This window comes from Musca vetustissima, unplaced genomic scaffold (genome assembly GCF_032173495.1).
Source record: "Musca vetustissima isolate MV318-11 ecotype Yass unplaced genomic scaffold, APGP_CSIRO_Mvet_v1 utg9501, whole genome shotgun sequence".
Lineage (NCBI taxonomy): Eukaryota > Metazoa > Arthropoda > Insecta > Diptera > Muscidae > Musca > Musca vetustissima.
This window is the reverse complement of record NW_026874648.1, coordinates 75,685-94,766: the sequence shown is the minus strand read 5'-3', so window position 1 is coordinate 94,766 and position 19,082 is coordinate 75,685. Positions and strand designations below refer to the sequence as shown.

Sequence of the window (19,082 nt, the reverse complement as noted above, 5' to 3'; positions counted from 1 at the left end):
CATAGTACAATACGGAGATCAGAAAAAGGAACGAGAAAAAAGGAAAAGAAAAAAGAACGAGATCAAAAAGGAACGAGATCATAAAAAGGAACTATATTAATTAAAGAGCTGAAATTAGTTCCGATCGTTCTTTTCTCGGAATAGTTCCAATGAACTAGTTCGTTCCGGAACTACCCAACTCTAACATAAATCAATCCGGACCTAATTCAGTGTTCTGTGCAAAATTGTGTCTCAATCGAACAAATATTGATTAATATGGTCCTCCATTTACATAGAATCGAACGAATCTATATATGGGAGGTATTTCTAAATCTGAACAGATTTCAACAAAACATGGCATACATCAATCTAGACCTAATTCAGTATTCTGTGTAGTTTTTTCTCCAATTTCAATAGGGTTCGACCTTGCCAAATTTCATTCAAATTCTATCATAAATGTGACCTGCACATTGTTCACAAAAACACATGGACGGACGGATATGATATATTCTCAAAAGGAACCATGGTTCTATCTTGATTCCTTTTGCCTGTTACAAACATATGCACAAAGTCTTAATACCCAGTGTCACAGTGGGGTGAAGGGTATAATCATTGCCATCAGCAGTAATAATTTCGATAAAGGTCCATTTTTTGACCCCGTTGGCGGTATTTTTAAGGTTTTAGCCGTAGAACTATACTGTAAGGGTATTATAGATTTGTGTGACCCCAAATGTTTGTAACGCCGCAAAATGTTGGTACTAGATCACCCTTTCAAAGTACCGATCTATGTGAGTCGATCTAGACATGTGTATCCGACTGTCCATTATAACTTGTAAACACGATAGAGGCCACAGTTATTGACCAATCACTATGAAATTTCATAAATTTCATTTGAAAATATGAAAAAATATTGCCAGACTCGGAATATAACTCCGCAGAATGTCATAGTTCAGTGGTAGTTGTGTATGGTATAATATTGTTGGCCCCGTCCGACAATACTGTTCCGCTTACTGGTTATATATAGATTTAATTCTCTTCGCAGGATAATTTAGGCCCTTGTAGGGCATTTGGGAATGTTGTGATCAATTTCACAGAAAAAGGTTAGAGTAGTTATCTCAAGTCTACCAAACAGTTGAAGCCTTTTATGGTGAAGCATACAATTTTAAGGTATTAACATTAAATTTTAGGAATCGAATATTCCAGAGAGTGTCCTTCGAAAAGAAGGACATTTAGTTTTCGTTGATAGATGTCAAGACGGAGGAAGCCACTGTACCCGAAATGAGTATCCGGTTGACCTTAAGTTGCCTAGTGGGCTTGTGAGGATTGTCGCTCGTGACGATTCTCATGATTCTTGATCCAAGGGAATTCCTTTTCGTTGCTGAAGATGGGGTCATTATGAATATATCGATGGCAAATTGCTCTCCACTACACCTTCCAATGCCTTCATACACTTGGTAATTTTGGATGCTAGAGCCAACAACGAAACAACGGACAAACATTTGTGGTTTGAAGTGCATTTTATGAATAGCCCCTATATGACGGTACTAAAAATGTTTGGCATTTGAAATGTTTTGATATTTATCTAAGGTCTCTAAAGGAATAAATAAAACTATTATTATAAATAAAACTATTATTATGCTTTTATCTCCTTTTTATACATTTTTGTATATTATAATTATTATGTAGAAATAAATTATTATGAAGAGCGATCGAATTTGCCTGAAATAGTAAAACAGATTTCACTATGTAATTCGTTAGTCACATTTATTCGAGCGTTGCAGATATGGATCTTTTAAAGGATGTTTAGTCCTCAGAAAGTACATCTCTATTTAAATCTCAATATGTGGTCTTACACAGCTCTATACAGGTTGCCCTGAATTTCTATACAAAATTTAAATGTATTTAAAATAATAGAAGGTGAGGAAATCATACCAACCACCCTCGAGAATATTACAAATTGTGTATGCCACTGTGCAAAATAAATTTTCACCGGCCAGGTACTTTATACTGAACTCTGCTAAACTCTGGGTAAATATTTTCATTTTATTTGCCACAACAACAACAAGTGTTGTTGTGTGTGAACTCCACCAAAATCAAAACACAGAATTTGAAAGAAATATCAATGCTGTTGGACATTAATTCAGCTAAAACGGTGATTATTTCGTGAACATAGACGGGCGTACAAAACGCCAGTGAATGGCTATCTGGCGGGCTGGCAAGGTATGTTAAGCTGCATCACCTGTTGCTGTTGCTGCAGTTGTAAATATTGGTCTTCAGAGATGGAGATGAAGAACAACAGTTATAAATGTTTACAATAAGTGGAGAAACCTGTCGTCCTCTAGTGGCCAATGTTGGTACTACTTCGTCACAAAAAAAAAAAATCCAAACATCAACGCTACATTTATGCCAAACGGACTTCATCAAATGTGACTGCGTAAATACTTGAATGCTGTTCCCACTTCTATTGCTGGTATGAATGCTAAATGCGTTGGGTCATTAAGGCAGACCGACCGACAAACAATCGTCATCATCATCATCATCATGATTGTACTCCTTGTAAAAAAAAACAACAAATCTATTGAAATTTGTTTTGTTGTTTTATATCGATTAAATAAGTTCGCAGCCAAGACAAGACAACTTCCAAATAGTTTTGTCTGTCAGCCAAGCATTTCATTCACCTGGCTAACCAAACATGAATTTAGCCGTTTAGACTATTCGACGGCCAGTCAGTTAGTGTGCCAGTCAGCCCACCAGACACCCATTTAGTCTCTCGATTTGTAAAGTGTTTTTAAGTCCAGCTGACGACTACGTATTTATCCTGGTTAGGCCATAGTTTTGACGTTGATGGCCAGTTCAATTAAACACCATCTATTTTAATCATACAACAACAACTGTTACATTGAACGCTATCCGAAAGCTTGGGTGCTAAGTTGGGAATTGAATGCCTTAATGCTGCTGGAATGATGTGGAAAAGATCTTTCAAAAACTAAGCTGATAGTTTTCATCAACTTGGCTTATTTCATTATGGCTTTTGTTTTGAGTCGTTTTTTCTTTTATTTCTGATCAACAAATTGCTTTTGGCCAATTGTTAGAGAGTGTTTAAGCCAACATATTCGCAAATATATTTCCTTAACAGCATAGGTTTGAATACCGTTTGGATTTCGTGTTAACTATTCGCATTCGTTGGACGAATGTGTGCGTATTTGTACTTTTGTGTTTTTTTCCACTTACCCATACATGTTAAAAATGCTTATTTGTATGTATGTACAACTCACCTGTGACCAACGGCAATTTTTAAACTATTAGACGTAAAGAAGATTGAATTTCATGTAGCCTCAAGGTGTGGCCAGTTAGTTACCGCTACACACACCAAAATCTTTGTCCAGCCTAATAGTAAGTGATTTCGACGAAATCTTTGTGCTACGGATATGCCACTCATTGGATTTTTTGGTTTTTGTTCGTATTGAAAAATAGGGGATTATATTGCATGTCTGAACTTTTTACTAGGCTGTAACTTTTTTAAGAAAATTTTTAGGGAAGCATCGGCAAGATTATACATTGCGTAAAGGACTCAGAAATTGGTTTTTAGGCACATTGTCAGGTATGCCGCTTCGATGTAATATGTATCCAGAATTGATATGATAATCATTTTTTTTTTGCTGCATAAAGAAAATAACCTTATATCAGTCAAATCCAATTAAAAAAGTGTAAGTCGGTGTTACCGACAGATATATACCCTCAGCCTATGGTAAAACAATACACACAGGTTTTATTATTCGCTTTATATAAGGTATTTGTTTATTATAAATGTAGTTTCAGATTTAATATTGATCCAGTCGGTTATTCAATTCGCTCCAATTTAATTAAATTTTTCAAGTTTATAAAATATTGACCCTTTCTGGGTGCGGTATCAGAAGAAGAGGACCGAGGGCTCCCACCTTCGGACTTGATCTAGGCTTGGTAAAGATTAAAGGTTGTGTAAAGTTAACTTCAAACCGGACATTCCATTCGCCTGATATTGGATTTATAAATATTGAAAATCTTGACCATTTGTACCAAAAGGTACCAAAAGGAGTGAACAAATTGGTCCCATATTCGGACTTGATTTATGGCAAAAGGTTGTACAATGTTTGGTTCAAATGGTATTGTCCGTAGACATAATATTATAAAAATAATTTTTATAACCTTCACCGATTTGGATGAAATTTGGCATATGTCACTTATTTGGCCCAAGGACGAACCCTATTGAAATTGAGGAAAAAACGGTTCAGATTTAGATATATCTTCCATATATATTTTCGTCCGATTTAATACATTACGCTATGCCAAATTTCGTGTAAATCGAGAGATATATAGGAACTTTGGTGCACCATTTATATCTCTCGATTTGCACGAAATTTGGCACAGTGTAATGAATTAGGTCTAAAATGATGTGTGTTAAATTTCCTGAAATCGGTTCAGATTTAGATATAGCTTCTTTAGATAGAGCTTCTAGAACAAATGAAAAATTTAGTATCGGTTGCAGAATGACATGTTTATGACCCTTAAACAAATAACAAATTCATAAAGTTCGACCAAATCGAACTTGTTATACCCTTTACCATGTGATAGTATTCAAAATTTCTTAAAAAATGGTCGAGTACTTTATATGCCGTCTATGCCATTTTCTGGCAGACACTCAGGTTGGATACTTGGGCTAGAAAATTAAGCGGGCTTTTTGTATGGAAGCGACGTAAAAATCATCAACATATAGTAAAAACTTTCTGGAAGGAAGTTTTTTATTCACTGGGAATCCGGAATAATTTGGCATTCCGGATTCCCAGTGAATAAAAAGCCAATTCAGAATGACGAACTTGGTTCGCGTCCTACTTTATATGTTAAAAGATGAACCTGCATCAAATTTTTGGGGCAAATAATTTTTTTAATAACTGCCTCTTTGAAGGGAATTTACTCACAAATAAATCCATATTGATAATTGTTGGTAGGGAGATTTTCTACCCAATTGACAAACTAAAATATAAAATCAGAGTCAATTCGGTCGTGAAACGTTTAGTTCAGGCAGAACTAAAACCAGTAAGGAAAGTAGTAAAGTCGGACGGGGCCGACTATATGATACCTTTCACCACTATGGGTATATTAAACAGGAAATTCGATGAACTAAAATATGTGATATGTTATCTAAATGTGAATCGACTTAGATCAATCCATAAACATGTCATTCGTTTGTTACATTGGGACAAAAGTATGTAAATCGACTTCAAAGAAATATCAATAGGACATCTGTGGGGATATGTATGTACATCTATGCTCAATATTGTACGTTGTGCAAAATTTCATGTCATTCTGACAAACATGAGGAGTTTGATGCACCATTTACTTAAAATCGGACGAAAATATATATGGAAGCTATATCCAAATATGAACCGATTTCAACGAAACTTGTCACAGGTTAGGTTATACTAATTTCAGTACGTTTTGTTCTTATTAGCCATATATTGGTCCCTTGGTGAGTCTGTTACTTAAAATCAATCGATAATATATAAGGGAGCTATATCTAAATCTGAACCGATTTTTCCCAATTTCAATAGGGTTCGTCCTTGGGCCAAATAAGTGACCTATGCCAAATTTCATCCAAAGCGGATCATAAATGCGACCTGTACTTTGTTCACAAAAATACATGGACGGACAGACGGACGGACGGACATGCATAAATCGACTCAGAAAGTGATTCTATGCATATTCTCAAAATGAACCATGGGTCTATCTCGTTTCCTTTTGCCTGTTACAAACATATGCACAAAGACATAATACCCTGTACCACAGAGTGGTGAAGGGTATAAATATCGTATTGCAGCAACTGCACCAGTAAGGAAAGTTCAAAAGTCGGACTGGGCCGACTATATGATTCATGGGGACCTATATCTAAATCTGCACCAATTTCAACAAAACTTCGCCTACGTCTCTCTGGACCTAACTTAGTACGCTGCGCAATCGGACAAACCTTTGGAGTTTGGTGCACCATTTAAATAAAATCGGACGAACTATATATGGGAGCTATATCTATATCTGATCCGATATCAATGAAACTCAATACACTCTCTCTTCTAATCGGAATTCCATACGTTATTACAAATTTCGTCACAATCGGACAAAAATTGGGAATTGGTGCACCGTTTACATAAAATCGGAAGAAGCTATTTCAGTATCTGATCGAATTTCAATGAAACATAGCAAACTCTACCTTAATTCCATACGTTATGACAAACAAAACTTTAGAGACATCAATTGGTCTCAATCGGGCACATATTGGGAGTTTAGTGTACCATTTAGGTAAAATTCGACGAAAATAAATATAACAATAGACCAATAAGTGTCTAATTCCATCCAAATCGGATTATAAATATATGGGTAGACGTAAGGACATACATGCATAAATCGAGTCAGAAAGAGATGCTATGCATATTCTCAACCGATGCAGTCCAATTATCGATAATTTGATATATTATATTCTATTTTATGTCCAATTCTGCAACGGACTTGGCTATATTTGTCACTTCCTTTTCGGGAGATGTAAAATATACAGACTGCCGCAGCTCGTCTGTACTCTAAATAAAATAGGACGCTGTGCTCCCGACCGTTCTAATTGAGTGTTTGTGAGGCACTGATTTTATTGTAAAATATGTATTCTTAGGTACTACTTAAACTACTCTTACTTAGCCTTATCTCACATACAAAATACTTATCAATAAAATATTTGTTCTAATCTCAAAAGAAACAACCTTATCGACGTTGTATGTGGGATTTTAGACTCTTTATCTTAAAACACTCCAACGATCAAATCTTCTATAATATTAAATTCTGTTCAAAGTATTTTGAACAGGAGATAAAATACTTGCTCGCCGACAGATTTATACAGAACAATTTTTTGGCAAGCCCCACCAATTGTGTTTTGTCAAAATATTTCCAATACAGGTCCCTAAAAAAGAAACACCATATAAAGTTCATCGCTCTTTTCGGTATTTTGGTTTTAAGCTTCTGGCCACAATTGCCAAGCCGTTTAAATTCCCAATCCTGAACAAAATGTCCCCTGGTCAACCTCAATTCAATTTAAAAACGTACTTATCGAGGAAAAGATGGGATTCAATTCTACCCCACTAGTACCTGTCATGGTTTGGAATTTACTAATTTTAATCATATGAGCTGCATTTAATTTTACTTAATCGACCAACAATTAATCGGAATTGAAATTAATCTCAATTAAACTTATTTTCACAACCTAAATTTTAGGTACAACTACCCCCAATTATTATCTCCACGAATGGAATTATAAAATGTGTCCATAATATCCACACACTTATCTTAATTACCAAAATGTATTTAATATCAAATCAGATTTGCTTCTTAAATCCATACAACAGTCGGCCCAGCACCTTTAAGCCGTTAGCCGCATACAACTAAAAACATCACAATCACCACCACGGACGAAACAAAAAAAATCCGAACATATTTAAAATTCTTTAAATGATGTGGAAACATGTCGCGCATGAACCACTCAAAATAGCCACAGGTTAAATGATTGCAAAAAAGCCATGGAGAGAACAGATGTCATGAGGACAAGTGGAAAATGAAGTGAGCTCAAGGTAAATAAAACGTGGCTTTGCTAACGAAAAAACTCCTTCCGTTCGATGAAAATCCCCCGAAAAAAAATCAGAAAAACGAATTCCTTTCATGGCAGAATAACGATTCTGAGGCAAAGCCAGCAAACGACGACATGTCTGCTCCTATTAAGGCCATCATTTGTGGAGTTCCTTCGTGTCCCCTGACAATAAACATCTTGAATAATTTAAATTACGTTTCATGAATGAAAAGTTTGGCGACAAAGCAAATGCTTAGCGATCGAGTGATTTGCTGTTGCAGAAACAGCAGCAGTTAGCTGGTGCCACTGCCTCTGACCCAGTGTCAATCCGAGTCAAATGCAAATCAAGAGTTCGACTTGAAATGTTTTTTTCAGTTTGTTTTGGGGTTTTTTCGGCTGCCACTTGGCTGGCAGATTGTGACGGTGGTATTGATGCTTGTGCTGGTTGCTCGCTTGTCGAAGGTGGCGGTGGTGCTGGTGGTAGCAAAAAAATGTCTTGCCGTTTCCATTTCCAATTTCAAATCCATTTCCATTTGTTTTGTTGGCTTTGATGCAGTCAGTGGCTTGAGATCAGGTTAAATGGATCACGACTGGCACGGATTTGTTGTAAAGTGTTTCTTTTGCTGTTGTTGCTGTAGATTTCAATGTGAGTCTGCATTGTTGTCGATGTTGTTGTTGCATTTGTTGTTTTGTCGTTATTCATTGGATTTAGCGGCGGCATTAACAACTGATGAAGTGGTTGTAAATTGCACAACATACAACACAAGTGACGAAACATTGCTACCAATTCCGAACAGGTGTGAGTGACTTGAATTTAAACTCCAAACTCCATCACAACTCAACCACAAGACAATAACGACAACCACAACAATAACACCATCAGCAACACTGAACTACATTCAAACATACACACACACACACAGCGATTTTTGTGTTATATATAGTCAAGAATTTTTACGATATCAACTTTGATGTTTGACCATGTTTTGACATATTTGTATGTGCGGGGACAGTGCTGTAAAAATAATTTGTTCTATGTTGAAGACAATTAAGAGTTTAAGAGTCGTTGTATATTGATTGCCGGATGTGAAAAGGATATTTGAGTTTTATTAAAAATTAATGTTTGAAATTGAGAAATGAGACTGACGAAATATAGCATCTTACGAAGTCATTACAGTAGCCACCAATATATAGTAGTAAAATGGAGCAAATGACATATTATATGCATCATAATCCACCCTAAGGTAGTATCCTGCAAAAATTAAACTTAATACAGTTCCTTGTATTAAATCATTTTCGACACTGTGGTACAAGGTATTATGTGTTTGTGGATATGCTTGTAACTGGCAAAAGGAAACGAGATAGACCCATAGTTCCTTTTGAGAGTATGTATAGAATCATTTCGTCCAATGTAATATTTTCGTCCAATGTAATGTGCAAAAGCACATGTATTCTTTTTGATTTCTAGAATAAATTGGAAATTTGGTCAATTGGGATAAACTTTTTCGAGACGTACTGATGTTAGTATAGCTTAATGTTTGTCATGTTATGTAGAAACCGGTTTATATTTTGTTATAGCTTCCATATATATTTTTTCCGATTTTAGGTAAATAGTGCACCAAACAACTAATGTTAACTTCCATATATATTTTACCGACTTTATGGTAATTATGCATCAAATTATCAACGGGTTTCCGATTGAGATAACATTTTCGATTTACATGTCTTTATTCTTGATCAGCGTAAAATTCTATGACGATTTAGCCAAGCCCATCTGTCCGTCTGTCTGTCTGTTGTAATCACTCTAGCGAAGATGGGCTTTATCGGTCCACGTTTAGGCATAGCTCCAATATAAGGGTACCCCCCAATTTTCGGTATTTTGAGGTTCTTGAGCGCCTTTTTCAACTGAATTCGCTAAAATTTGGTATATTGAGTTCTTATTGGGAAGCAAATCTCCCCACTAAAAATTATAAATATGGGTCCATATTTTCGGATAGCCCCCACATAAAGGTACCCCCAATTTTGCGGTATTTTGGGGGTTTGATCACATTTTTCGATCGAATTCGCTGAAATTTGGTACTTTGAGTTCTTATTGGGTAGCAAATCTCCCCACTAAAAATTATAAATATGGGTCCATATTTTCGGATAGCCCCCACATAAAGGTACCCCCAATTTTGCGGTATTTTGGGGGTTTAATCACATTTTTCGATCGAATTCGCTGAAATTCGGTACTTTGAGTTCTTATTAGGTATCAAATCTCTTTACTAAAAATTATAAATATAGGTAAATTTTTTCGGGTAGCCCCCATATAAGGGTACCCCCCAATTTTCGGTATTTTGACGCGGTTTTCAACCGAATTCGCTGAAATTTAGTATTTTGTAGTCGTATATGGTAATAAATCTCCCCAACAAAAATTATAAACATTCACCCCTTTTTAGGGGTAGTCCCCATATAACCCCCTTTTTATACCCTCCACCATAGTATGGAAAGTATATTAATTTTGTTTTTCCGTTTGTAACTCATCGAAAACAAACAAATGTCAGTCAGTGTTGCCGATAGGAAGGTCATCGAAATTAAATCTGAACCGATTCCAACAAAACTTCGCATACATCAATTAGTGTCTAATCCTATACTCTGTGCAAAATTTTGTCCCAATCGGAGCACCATTTACCTAAAATCGGACGAATCTATATACGGATCAAAAAAATCGACCTGTACTTTGTTCACAAAAATACATGGACGGACAGAGGGACGGGCGGACAGACGGACATGCGTAAGTCGACTCAAAAAGTGATTCTATGCATATTCTCAAAAGGAACTATATGTCTATCTCGATTCCTTTTGCCTGTAACAAAGATATGCACAAAGACTAATACCCTGTACTACAGTGTGATGAAGGGTATAACAACGTAGCTGAGAAATTACTTGAAATATCAACATATGTCAAACATGAACTCTATCTCTAATTCCTTTCGAAAGGAAGAATTCAATTCCTCCACCATGTGCCGTAAACATTTCCTAAAAATTTCGGGAACTTTTTGTGGTGACTATGTCATTGTGAATTGTGTACTAGAAGATTAAATACCAAATAACTTACTTACTTAGCTGGTTTGTTACAGAACCGTTCTTCCATTATCCGAGCTTAAAAAACGATTTTCAAGCGCGTCGGTCTCGTGCGCATCTCCTCCAATTTGAAAGACCACGTTCCAAGATGTTGTTTTCTACTTGGTATTTCCATCTAATTCGTGGCCTTTCCCTTCTACGGGAACCCAGACTTTTATATGCCTTTTGAGCTGGGGCATTCTCATTCATTCGCACAACATGGCCTAGCCACCGTAGTCGCTGCAGCTCAATAGGACTGACTATGTCGATGTCCTCGTATAAATTGTAGAGCTCGTGGTTCATTCGACGCCGATATTCACTGTCGACGAAGATCGGTCCATAGATCTTTCGGAGAATTTTTCTTTCAAACACTCCAAGAGCTGTCTATGCTTTAGATCCATATAACAGCATGGGTAGTATCAGCGTCTTGTAAAGTGTGAGTTTGGTCTGGCGGGAGGTGGCCTTGTTTCTAAACTGCTTACTTAGACCATAGTAGCATCTGTTGGTCATCACAAAACCAAATTACAGACTAAATTAAGCGCAACCCATGCATGGAATGACCTAAAATAAGATATTGTGAGATAGTGTGATTTTTGGTGAACTATTGTGGAATCGGATAAATCTATATACGGATACTATATCTAAATCGGAACCGATTTTCTTCAAATTCCATAGGATTCGTCCTTGGGCCAAATAAGTGAGACCCAAAACAAAAGCTGCTGTCGCACAATTTGAGGATGATTGCTTACTCACTTGGGAGATTGGGCGAGAGAGAATTTAACTTTTTGAGACACTGTGGAGCAACTGGCCGAAAATATTTTTTAGCTGACCACCAACAAGGCTTTAAATTATATCACAAAATATATCTTAAATTCATGCAGTATATCGAGCTATATGGTAATTCGACCAATTATTACATTAAGTAGTTGGACCATTGCTTCCAAAATTCTATAGAATTTAGAATAGAGGATGATTCATGAGCGAAAGAGACCCACAAGATTTTATGGGGAAACCCAGATTTAAATAAGACTTAGCAAATCTTAATGTTTAACAATAAGGAAATCAGTAGTCTAACAGGTATTCTCACAGGACATCTCCACCATTATTTTTGACTCGCACCCATTTTCACTCGCACCAATTTTCACACGATTGAGTGCGAGTGAATTAGTATAGAGCTCACAACGGACCATTTCACTGTCATATGTGTATGCCCCCCATTGGACATGTGGTGCAGTAAATCGTCCCTCTTTTCAATTTAATCTACGCTAATTCCCTTTTCTTGTTATGGAATAAATACTCTCACGATAATATTAGTATTTATTACAAATTTAAATACACCACACTTATATAGTCTAGATATTTACATACATTAATTAACCAAATTTCCTGGCTCACAGCATGTCTTCACAGATATTACGAAAACCACCATGCCGTTTGGCCGGCCAACAAGATATTGATTGCATTTCGTTTGAAAACGGCCACTGCCTTTAGGGGGGTCATCAATAAACATGGCTAACTTGGTCAAATGTAATGCTAATTGCCAGATATCAACAACGACATCAGCGCCTCTATGACTTCATACTGTGGAGGTATTGGCAATTGAAGCAAATTCTTTTTGGGAGGCCCAAAAACGCTTGATCATCGTCCGCGTCGCCATCATCATCGTTATGAACAAGTGTTATGGCAATAATTTGTCAGAGTCTTGTTGTTGGTCAAAATAAAACCATTAAAATGATTTATAAACTATGAAACAGCAAGAACAACAACAAAACGGATAAAGTCGTTTTGCAGATTTTTGTTGATGTTGTTGTTGCTGTTGGTACTATTGATAATTTGCCGTCAAAATTATTAGAAGTGATCATTACTCTCTGGGTGGACAGACTGACTGACTGGTGGTGATGTTATGCGATATGCCAATTTAAGAGATTGTAAATGATTCGCAGCTCTAAAACGATGTCGTTTTTTTATGATGACGTCGTGGAAAAAAGCAAACATTTTCTAATAAATCTCCACTTTTCCTTTTCTTGTGTTTTGTTTTGCAGGATCTCACAGCCAAGGCTACAAATCATCATCTTCATCAACACAATCATCATCAGCCGCCACCACAGCACTGATTAAAAGCAATTACAACAGTTTATCATCGGCACCATCATCATCATCCTCGTCAAGTGCTTTTCGCAGCAACGCATACACCAGCAATAACTCACACAACCACCACAATAGCCGTAGCTCACCATTCTCCTCAGCCTCTGCATCAGCGTCAGCCCAAATGGCTTTAAATCGTCAATATTCGACATTTTCAAGTGCCTCAGCAGCGGCCGTTACAAAACTGCCCATACCACCGTTTTTAGCCGCCTCGCCATTTCTTTTCACCTATCGGCGTCTCAAGGATGAGGCCACGAACAATGGTGGCGGTAGCAGTGGTTTACCCTATATGGGTGGTGGTGGTCACAGTAATGGCAGTTCATCTGCAACCTCGCAAACGGCTTTGACATCTTCCCTGCATGCTCACTCGCCCATTGGTTCCTCGACCTCGTCGTTTTCCAGTGCCAATTCGGGCGTAACGAATGGAGCCAATAATGGCGGCGGTGGCAGCAGTACGACTTCATATTTTCAAGACTATGATCGCAAGTTTAGCTTGTTGAGCCTATTTAAGAATCCCTATAAATATACCATGGAACGTAGGGCTGCTGTGCATGTACCACCCTCCGCCTTTGGTAGTGGTGGTGGAGCCGCAGCTGCTGCCCTATCATCGGCCTTTTCAATGGCCAGTCCAGCGCTAACGGCCTCGGCCTTTAGTCCCACCGCCCATGCAGCTGCTTTAAGCCATAAAGTCCAAAGTGCCAATGCATCGGCGGCCACATCGCCATGGAAGCTAATGGCCGAGGCGCATCATCACCAAAGTTCGCCATTTAGCCATTCATACCACCAGGGGGCGTTCAGTGCAATAAACAGTGGAGATCGTAAGAATACCTTTAGTAGTATAGTACCGGGTGGGAGTAGTGCCTTTGGTCGGTCCACAGATGCGGGTTCAGTTAGTGGGGCAGCGGCGAATGGTTGTGGCAATGATGCGGCCAAAAATCGTAAGGTGCACAAATGTGACAATGAAGGATGTGATAAAGTTTATACGAAAAGTTCTCATCTGAAGGCACACAAGAGGACGCATACAGGTATGTTCACAATCATCACTTCTATAAAGATTTAATTTGTTCCAAAATTCCAATCCCTGATTTTTTTCATATTCTTAAATCCTATTTTTTTTATTTCCAGGCGAAAAACCCTATGTCTGCACCTGGGAAGGTTGTGTTTGGCGTTTTGCCCGTTCCGATGAATTAACCCGCCATTATCGCAAACACACCGGCGTCAAGCCCTTCCGCTGTCAACTCTGCACCCGTTCATTTAGCCGTTCGGATCACCTATCTTTACATATGCGTCGACACTGAGGGAATGAATTTTCAATCTGTTGTTGACAACAATTTAGATCAATTCATGTTCATACTAAACCAACAACTACAACCTACAGTTCGTAGTTAGCCAATTCTAATTTGTAAATTTTTTAATCAATACTATATGATATTTAATTCTTATATTATAGCCTAGACAGACGACAGCCTTAATTTGCATTAACAGCCTTTTTAACTTGTATTATCCTCATTTTTATGTGTTGTTAATGCACAAAATCAAACTTTTGTACTGAATTAAGCAATTTCAATATGGCAATGCTGTAGAAAAAAATTGATTGTTGTCAAATTTGTTTACGTTTACGAAAATAAAAATTAAAAATAGAGGCAAAATTCAACATTTCTTCAAATTTGGAGCTGTTTTATCTTTATTATAAAAAATTTCAAAAATAAGCAAAATATCAGTGAAATTAAGGTTACAATGATTTACAAAATACGAAGGTAGATGAAAGGTGGAGGAAAAGAACACCCAAATTAATATTGCAATTAATTCTACAAACCGTAAAAATTAGTAGAAATTCAGTTGTTACCAATTTCTGCCCAACTGTTGATCGATTTAAAACAATAAATGCCTAAATTCGGTAGGACTTTTATATTGGTGCTATATCGCGGTAAATGGTAGGATAAAACGAAATGCCACATACAGAAAATTGGGCCAGGAATTTAAAAATAAATACAAAACATGAACTCATATTCAAAATGTTCTGTGAAGAAGCTGTTTAACTAAGTCCTTCAAAATACATATGTATAAATATCGACCAATATTTATAAATTTTAGTATCAACCCAGATCGAACTCAAAATATTAAATTAGGGTCAACTTGAAAAAGTTGTTATCGTATGATGTAGTCAGCCCCATCCAAATTTGGTCAATACTTTACTTATTAAACTTTGCAAAAATAATAGAAACCAGTAAGGAAAGTTAAAAAGTCGGACGGGCCGTCTTTTTATACCCTTCACCACATTGGGTATATGCAAGGGATGCTCATATGTACAATTTCCTGTAGATAGAACAGACATAACATCTTTGGAGGACCATTAAAATGTAATCGGGCGAAATTAAATTTGTGACCAATATAGATATCTTGTAAAGTGTGAGTTTGGTCTGGCGGGAGGTGGCCTTGTTTCTAAACTGCTTACTTAGACCATAGTGGCATCTGTTGACCATCACAATCGTTGCTGCGTTTTCACATCAGTAGCATTACGACACTCCTGATCGTACCATGGGTTTCATGGTGGTGGTTTTTGGTACCGAAGCGTTGCTTTTGCTGCAGTTTGTAGGGAGTGGGCAATTCTTTTGCAGCTTTTCGACGTCGAGTTTCCGTGTTGTGTTAGATCGCACCTTTGCTGGTACATTAAGACGGATGAACAACCGTGGCATACACCATTTGCTATGCTGCAGCACAGTACGCTGTCCACAACTTTATCTCGCTAGTAGAAACCTTTATACTGGATGAATGCCTTCCGTATATCACAACATGATCAATTTGATTTATTTGCTTAATCAGGAGAGATCCAAATTCCTTGTGTATATCGAGAAAATTGAGTTATCTGGTGCTGCTAACTGAACCGATTTTTGCTGCCGCGATGTCAATCAGCCTCATGCCGTTGTCTGATGTTTCTTCAAAGAGGCTGAATTTTCCGACGGTGGAGCCAAAGATATTTTCCCTGGATTTATATATTAAAATCTCGCCATTAAAACAAAACTTCATAATCAGCAAATTGGGTTTAATTCAGTACGCTTTGCTAAATTTTGTCGCAATCGGTCAAATAGGGTTCGTCCTTGACGCAAATGCATTTCTGTAAATTGAAGTGTTCTAATCAAAATCCATACAATAGCGATAACAAATAATAGGATCCTTTATACGTTTGCGGGGTCAACATTAGAGGGTTTGGTTTTCATTTTCTTTTCATAGTATGTTGGGTTTTCCGAGATTGGGCAAAAAAATGTTTTTTTTTTAATCTGACTTTCCAGTAATCGATATGATGTATGTTTTACTTGGGCCTGTGTAAAGTTAATTTAGTTTGCAAATAGGGTCGGTTAACTACAAAACGTGACTGACAGTTGGACATACACTTAAGACAGTCAAGTCCTGCGGTGCGCTCTAGAACGAAAAAATGTTAGAAAAGCTTGAGATTGGTCTCCATATACTTCAGTCTTTTACTTTTCTTAATATTGAAGTCATGATATTATCATTTACCAATAATAGATTTGGAATGTTTGAAAAGCTGGCAATGACCCTTGTGACCAGTGATTCATACAAGACCTTTTTGTTGTTAATTGGTTTTATGTACTGCTCTCCAGTTCAAATTGTTATTAGTCTTGCTTTCAACCCCGCTTACGTGGTCAGTCCCTGGGTCTTCAATAAAAGTCACAGCTCTGTGCCAGTTCTGCCCTTTCGACCAGTTGAGAGTCATATGTGTAACAACAGTTATCACAAGAAGTAAGTAGCTGTTGGACCATGTACCAAGTTTTTACAGCCGATCCGTGCCCTAGCGCCGGAGGGGATTTGGTATTATCGGTTTCACTTTAATAGTCTCAGCACAACTTTTTGATCTTAATGTCTAGACTGATTGTTGCCGAATGGGGTCAATGTATATTCATTCATGTCCGTTCTTCTGTTAAAATCACGATAAAGTTCACAATATTCAAGATAGACCCTTGAAATTTATGCCATATATTGCTACTACACCTAGAATGTTTGGTATTAAAAATGGTCCAAGTTTTGGTACAGCCCCCATGTTCGGCATTTTGGGAATTTGTGCAATCAAATTGGCTATCATTTCTTTTGTTGAGTTTTCTTTGGGTCACACATATTTCTACCAAAACATATCAATATTTGTCGACTTTTTACGATATCCCTCCTATAAAGGTACCCCCACATATTCCGTATTTTGGGAAGCAAATCTACCTACATTGGGTAGCAAATCTACCTACCAAAATGTATCAACATGTGTTCTATTTTTACGATAACCCACATATAACGGCACCTCCTAAATGTCAGTATTTTGTGGAGAATGGGCACATTTTTCGGCCGATGTCATTGTATTTGGAATTCACATTGAGTAGCAAATCTTCTATTACAAATTATCAGTATGGGTCTACTTTTTATGACAGCCGCCCCCCATAACGGCACCGACTATAATTGTGTATATTAAAGGTCGTTTACATTTAACCGGATTTGGTTAAACCAGTGGGTTTAAATTTTCAATTCCTTTGAATATATGCCAAAAAAATCCTCATAAAGTAGGTTAAGCGGTAAAAAGTTCTAATGTAAATGCCGTATTTAGTATTATGGGCCCGTTTTTAGCCAGAATTGGCTTTAATTTCATTCTCATTGGGTGTCAAATCTTCCTATCAAAAATTTGCTGTGGTACAGCCTCCGATATACATATATAAAAATACCGAAAGTCAGTCCGACCGAATTTCATTATGTTTTTGCTTGCTTTTTTCTTAATTTAATAATCCATAAAACAAAAACATAATCTAAACATAAAAATTTTCCTTAAAGACTTATAAATCATATAATTTTCAGATTTCTTATCTGTTAACATTTTTAAATAAAATTTATTTTTTATTTAACAAAGTGTATAGCTTCCTGATTTCTACACGGATCTCCTTCCATACCTGTCTGTCATTGTAACCGTCACTCAAAGCCAATTGGATGTCTATTTTAAATTATACATATACATTTTATTCAATTTAATGCTCAAGGAGGCCTTAAGCAAAAAAATTCTCATTTATAAACTAAAAAAAAAATTGAACAAAAAATAATTAAATTATTTTTAGACAATAACACAATAAATCAAATCAAAAAATTCTAGGAAAAATAAAATAATTAAGCTACACTTTTTAGAATCATCACCTTGTTTTTAAATTAAAAAAAAAATATTTATTGTTTTCTCTCTCCCTATCTTCCATTTCTCTTTATATAGTGTAAATGCATTGTTCTATCTATTGTTTGTACAATATATATATATAAAAATAAAATAATATATACTTATGTACAATTGTATTTGTATTTAGATTTAGTTTTATTATTTTAATTTTATTTTTTGTGTAACGTATTTATTTTTTTCCATTAAATTTAGTAACCATTTTTTTATATGTAACGATTTTATTTGTTCGTACTTGTAGTTAGTTCAATTTTGTACATAGACAAAAAACAACAAAAAGTAGTAAAGTACATATCTCCTGCTCACTGCTCTCTGTCGCTGTCCCTGTGTGTGTCACTGGTGGCCAGCGGTCAGTGGTTACACTTGAAACAAAGCCATGTGCCAACAGAAAATGCTGGTACATACTATACTCGTACTCATACCTATCTAAATCGGGTATCTAATATCTATTACAATAACAGCGACAACAACAACATGAAATACAAACATACTAAGTATGAATGTATACAGATTTAATTAGAGAACCAAAAACAACTAAAACGAACAATCAAACAAACAGACAAAACCAACTAACCTACCAACCAGCCAACCGACGTACTAACCAACCAACTAAACAAAACAACAATCATAAAACATTCCATCCTAGATCATTGTTTTTGTTATTTTTATTTGTTTGTTGTTGTTAGTGTTGTTGCTCAGTTTTTTTATTTTTATTTTCTCGAATTTAAATTAACGAAAAATTTGCAATTGATTGCGGATAATAAAACACCAATTCTCACTCGCTCACTCACTTACTTGTCTGGCCGGCCAATCGACATCCGACAACGTCAATACACAATAATAACAATGACAACGACAACAATAATAACAATACCAATAACAACAAAGTAAACGAAAAACAATAATAACAACAACAACGATAGCAACTACACATATCAAGACAATAACCATTTGAATGGTGCTCAAAAATCTGTTAACTGTTTCTAAACCAAGTTTAGCATAGTTTAT

At 36.4% G+C, this 19,082-nt stretch overlaps 1 protein-coding gene across 1 annotated transcript; it reads left to right on the top strand.

Annotated features, from left to right (window-relative positions):
- Positions 1 to 12,759: 12,759 nt before the first annotated feature.
- LOC133335415 (Krueppel-like factor luna) lies at positions 12,760 to 14,160 on the top strand (the record flags this gene model as incomplete). The annotated part of the gene is made up of 2 exons (XM_061543689.1): positions 12,760 to 13,887; positions 13,988 to 14,160. Coding segments are annotated over 2 exons (1,301 nt in total), but the record flags the coding sequence as incomplete, so codon positions are not given.
- Between the last annotated feature and the right edge of the window lie 4,922 nt (positions 14,161 to 19,082).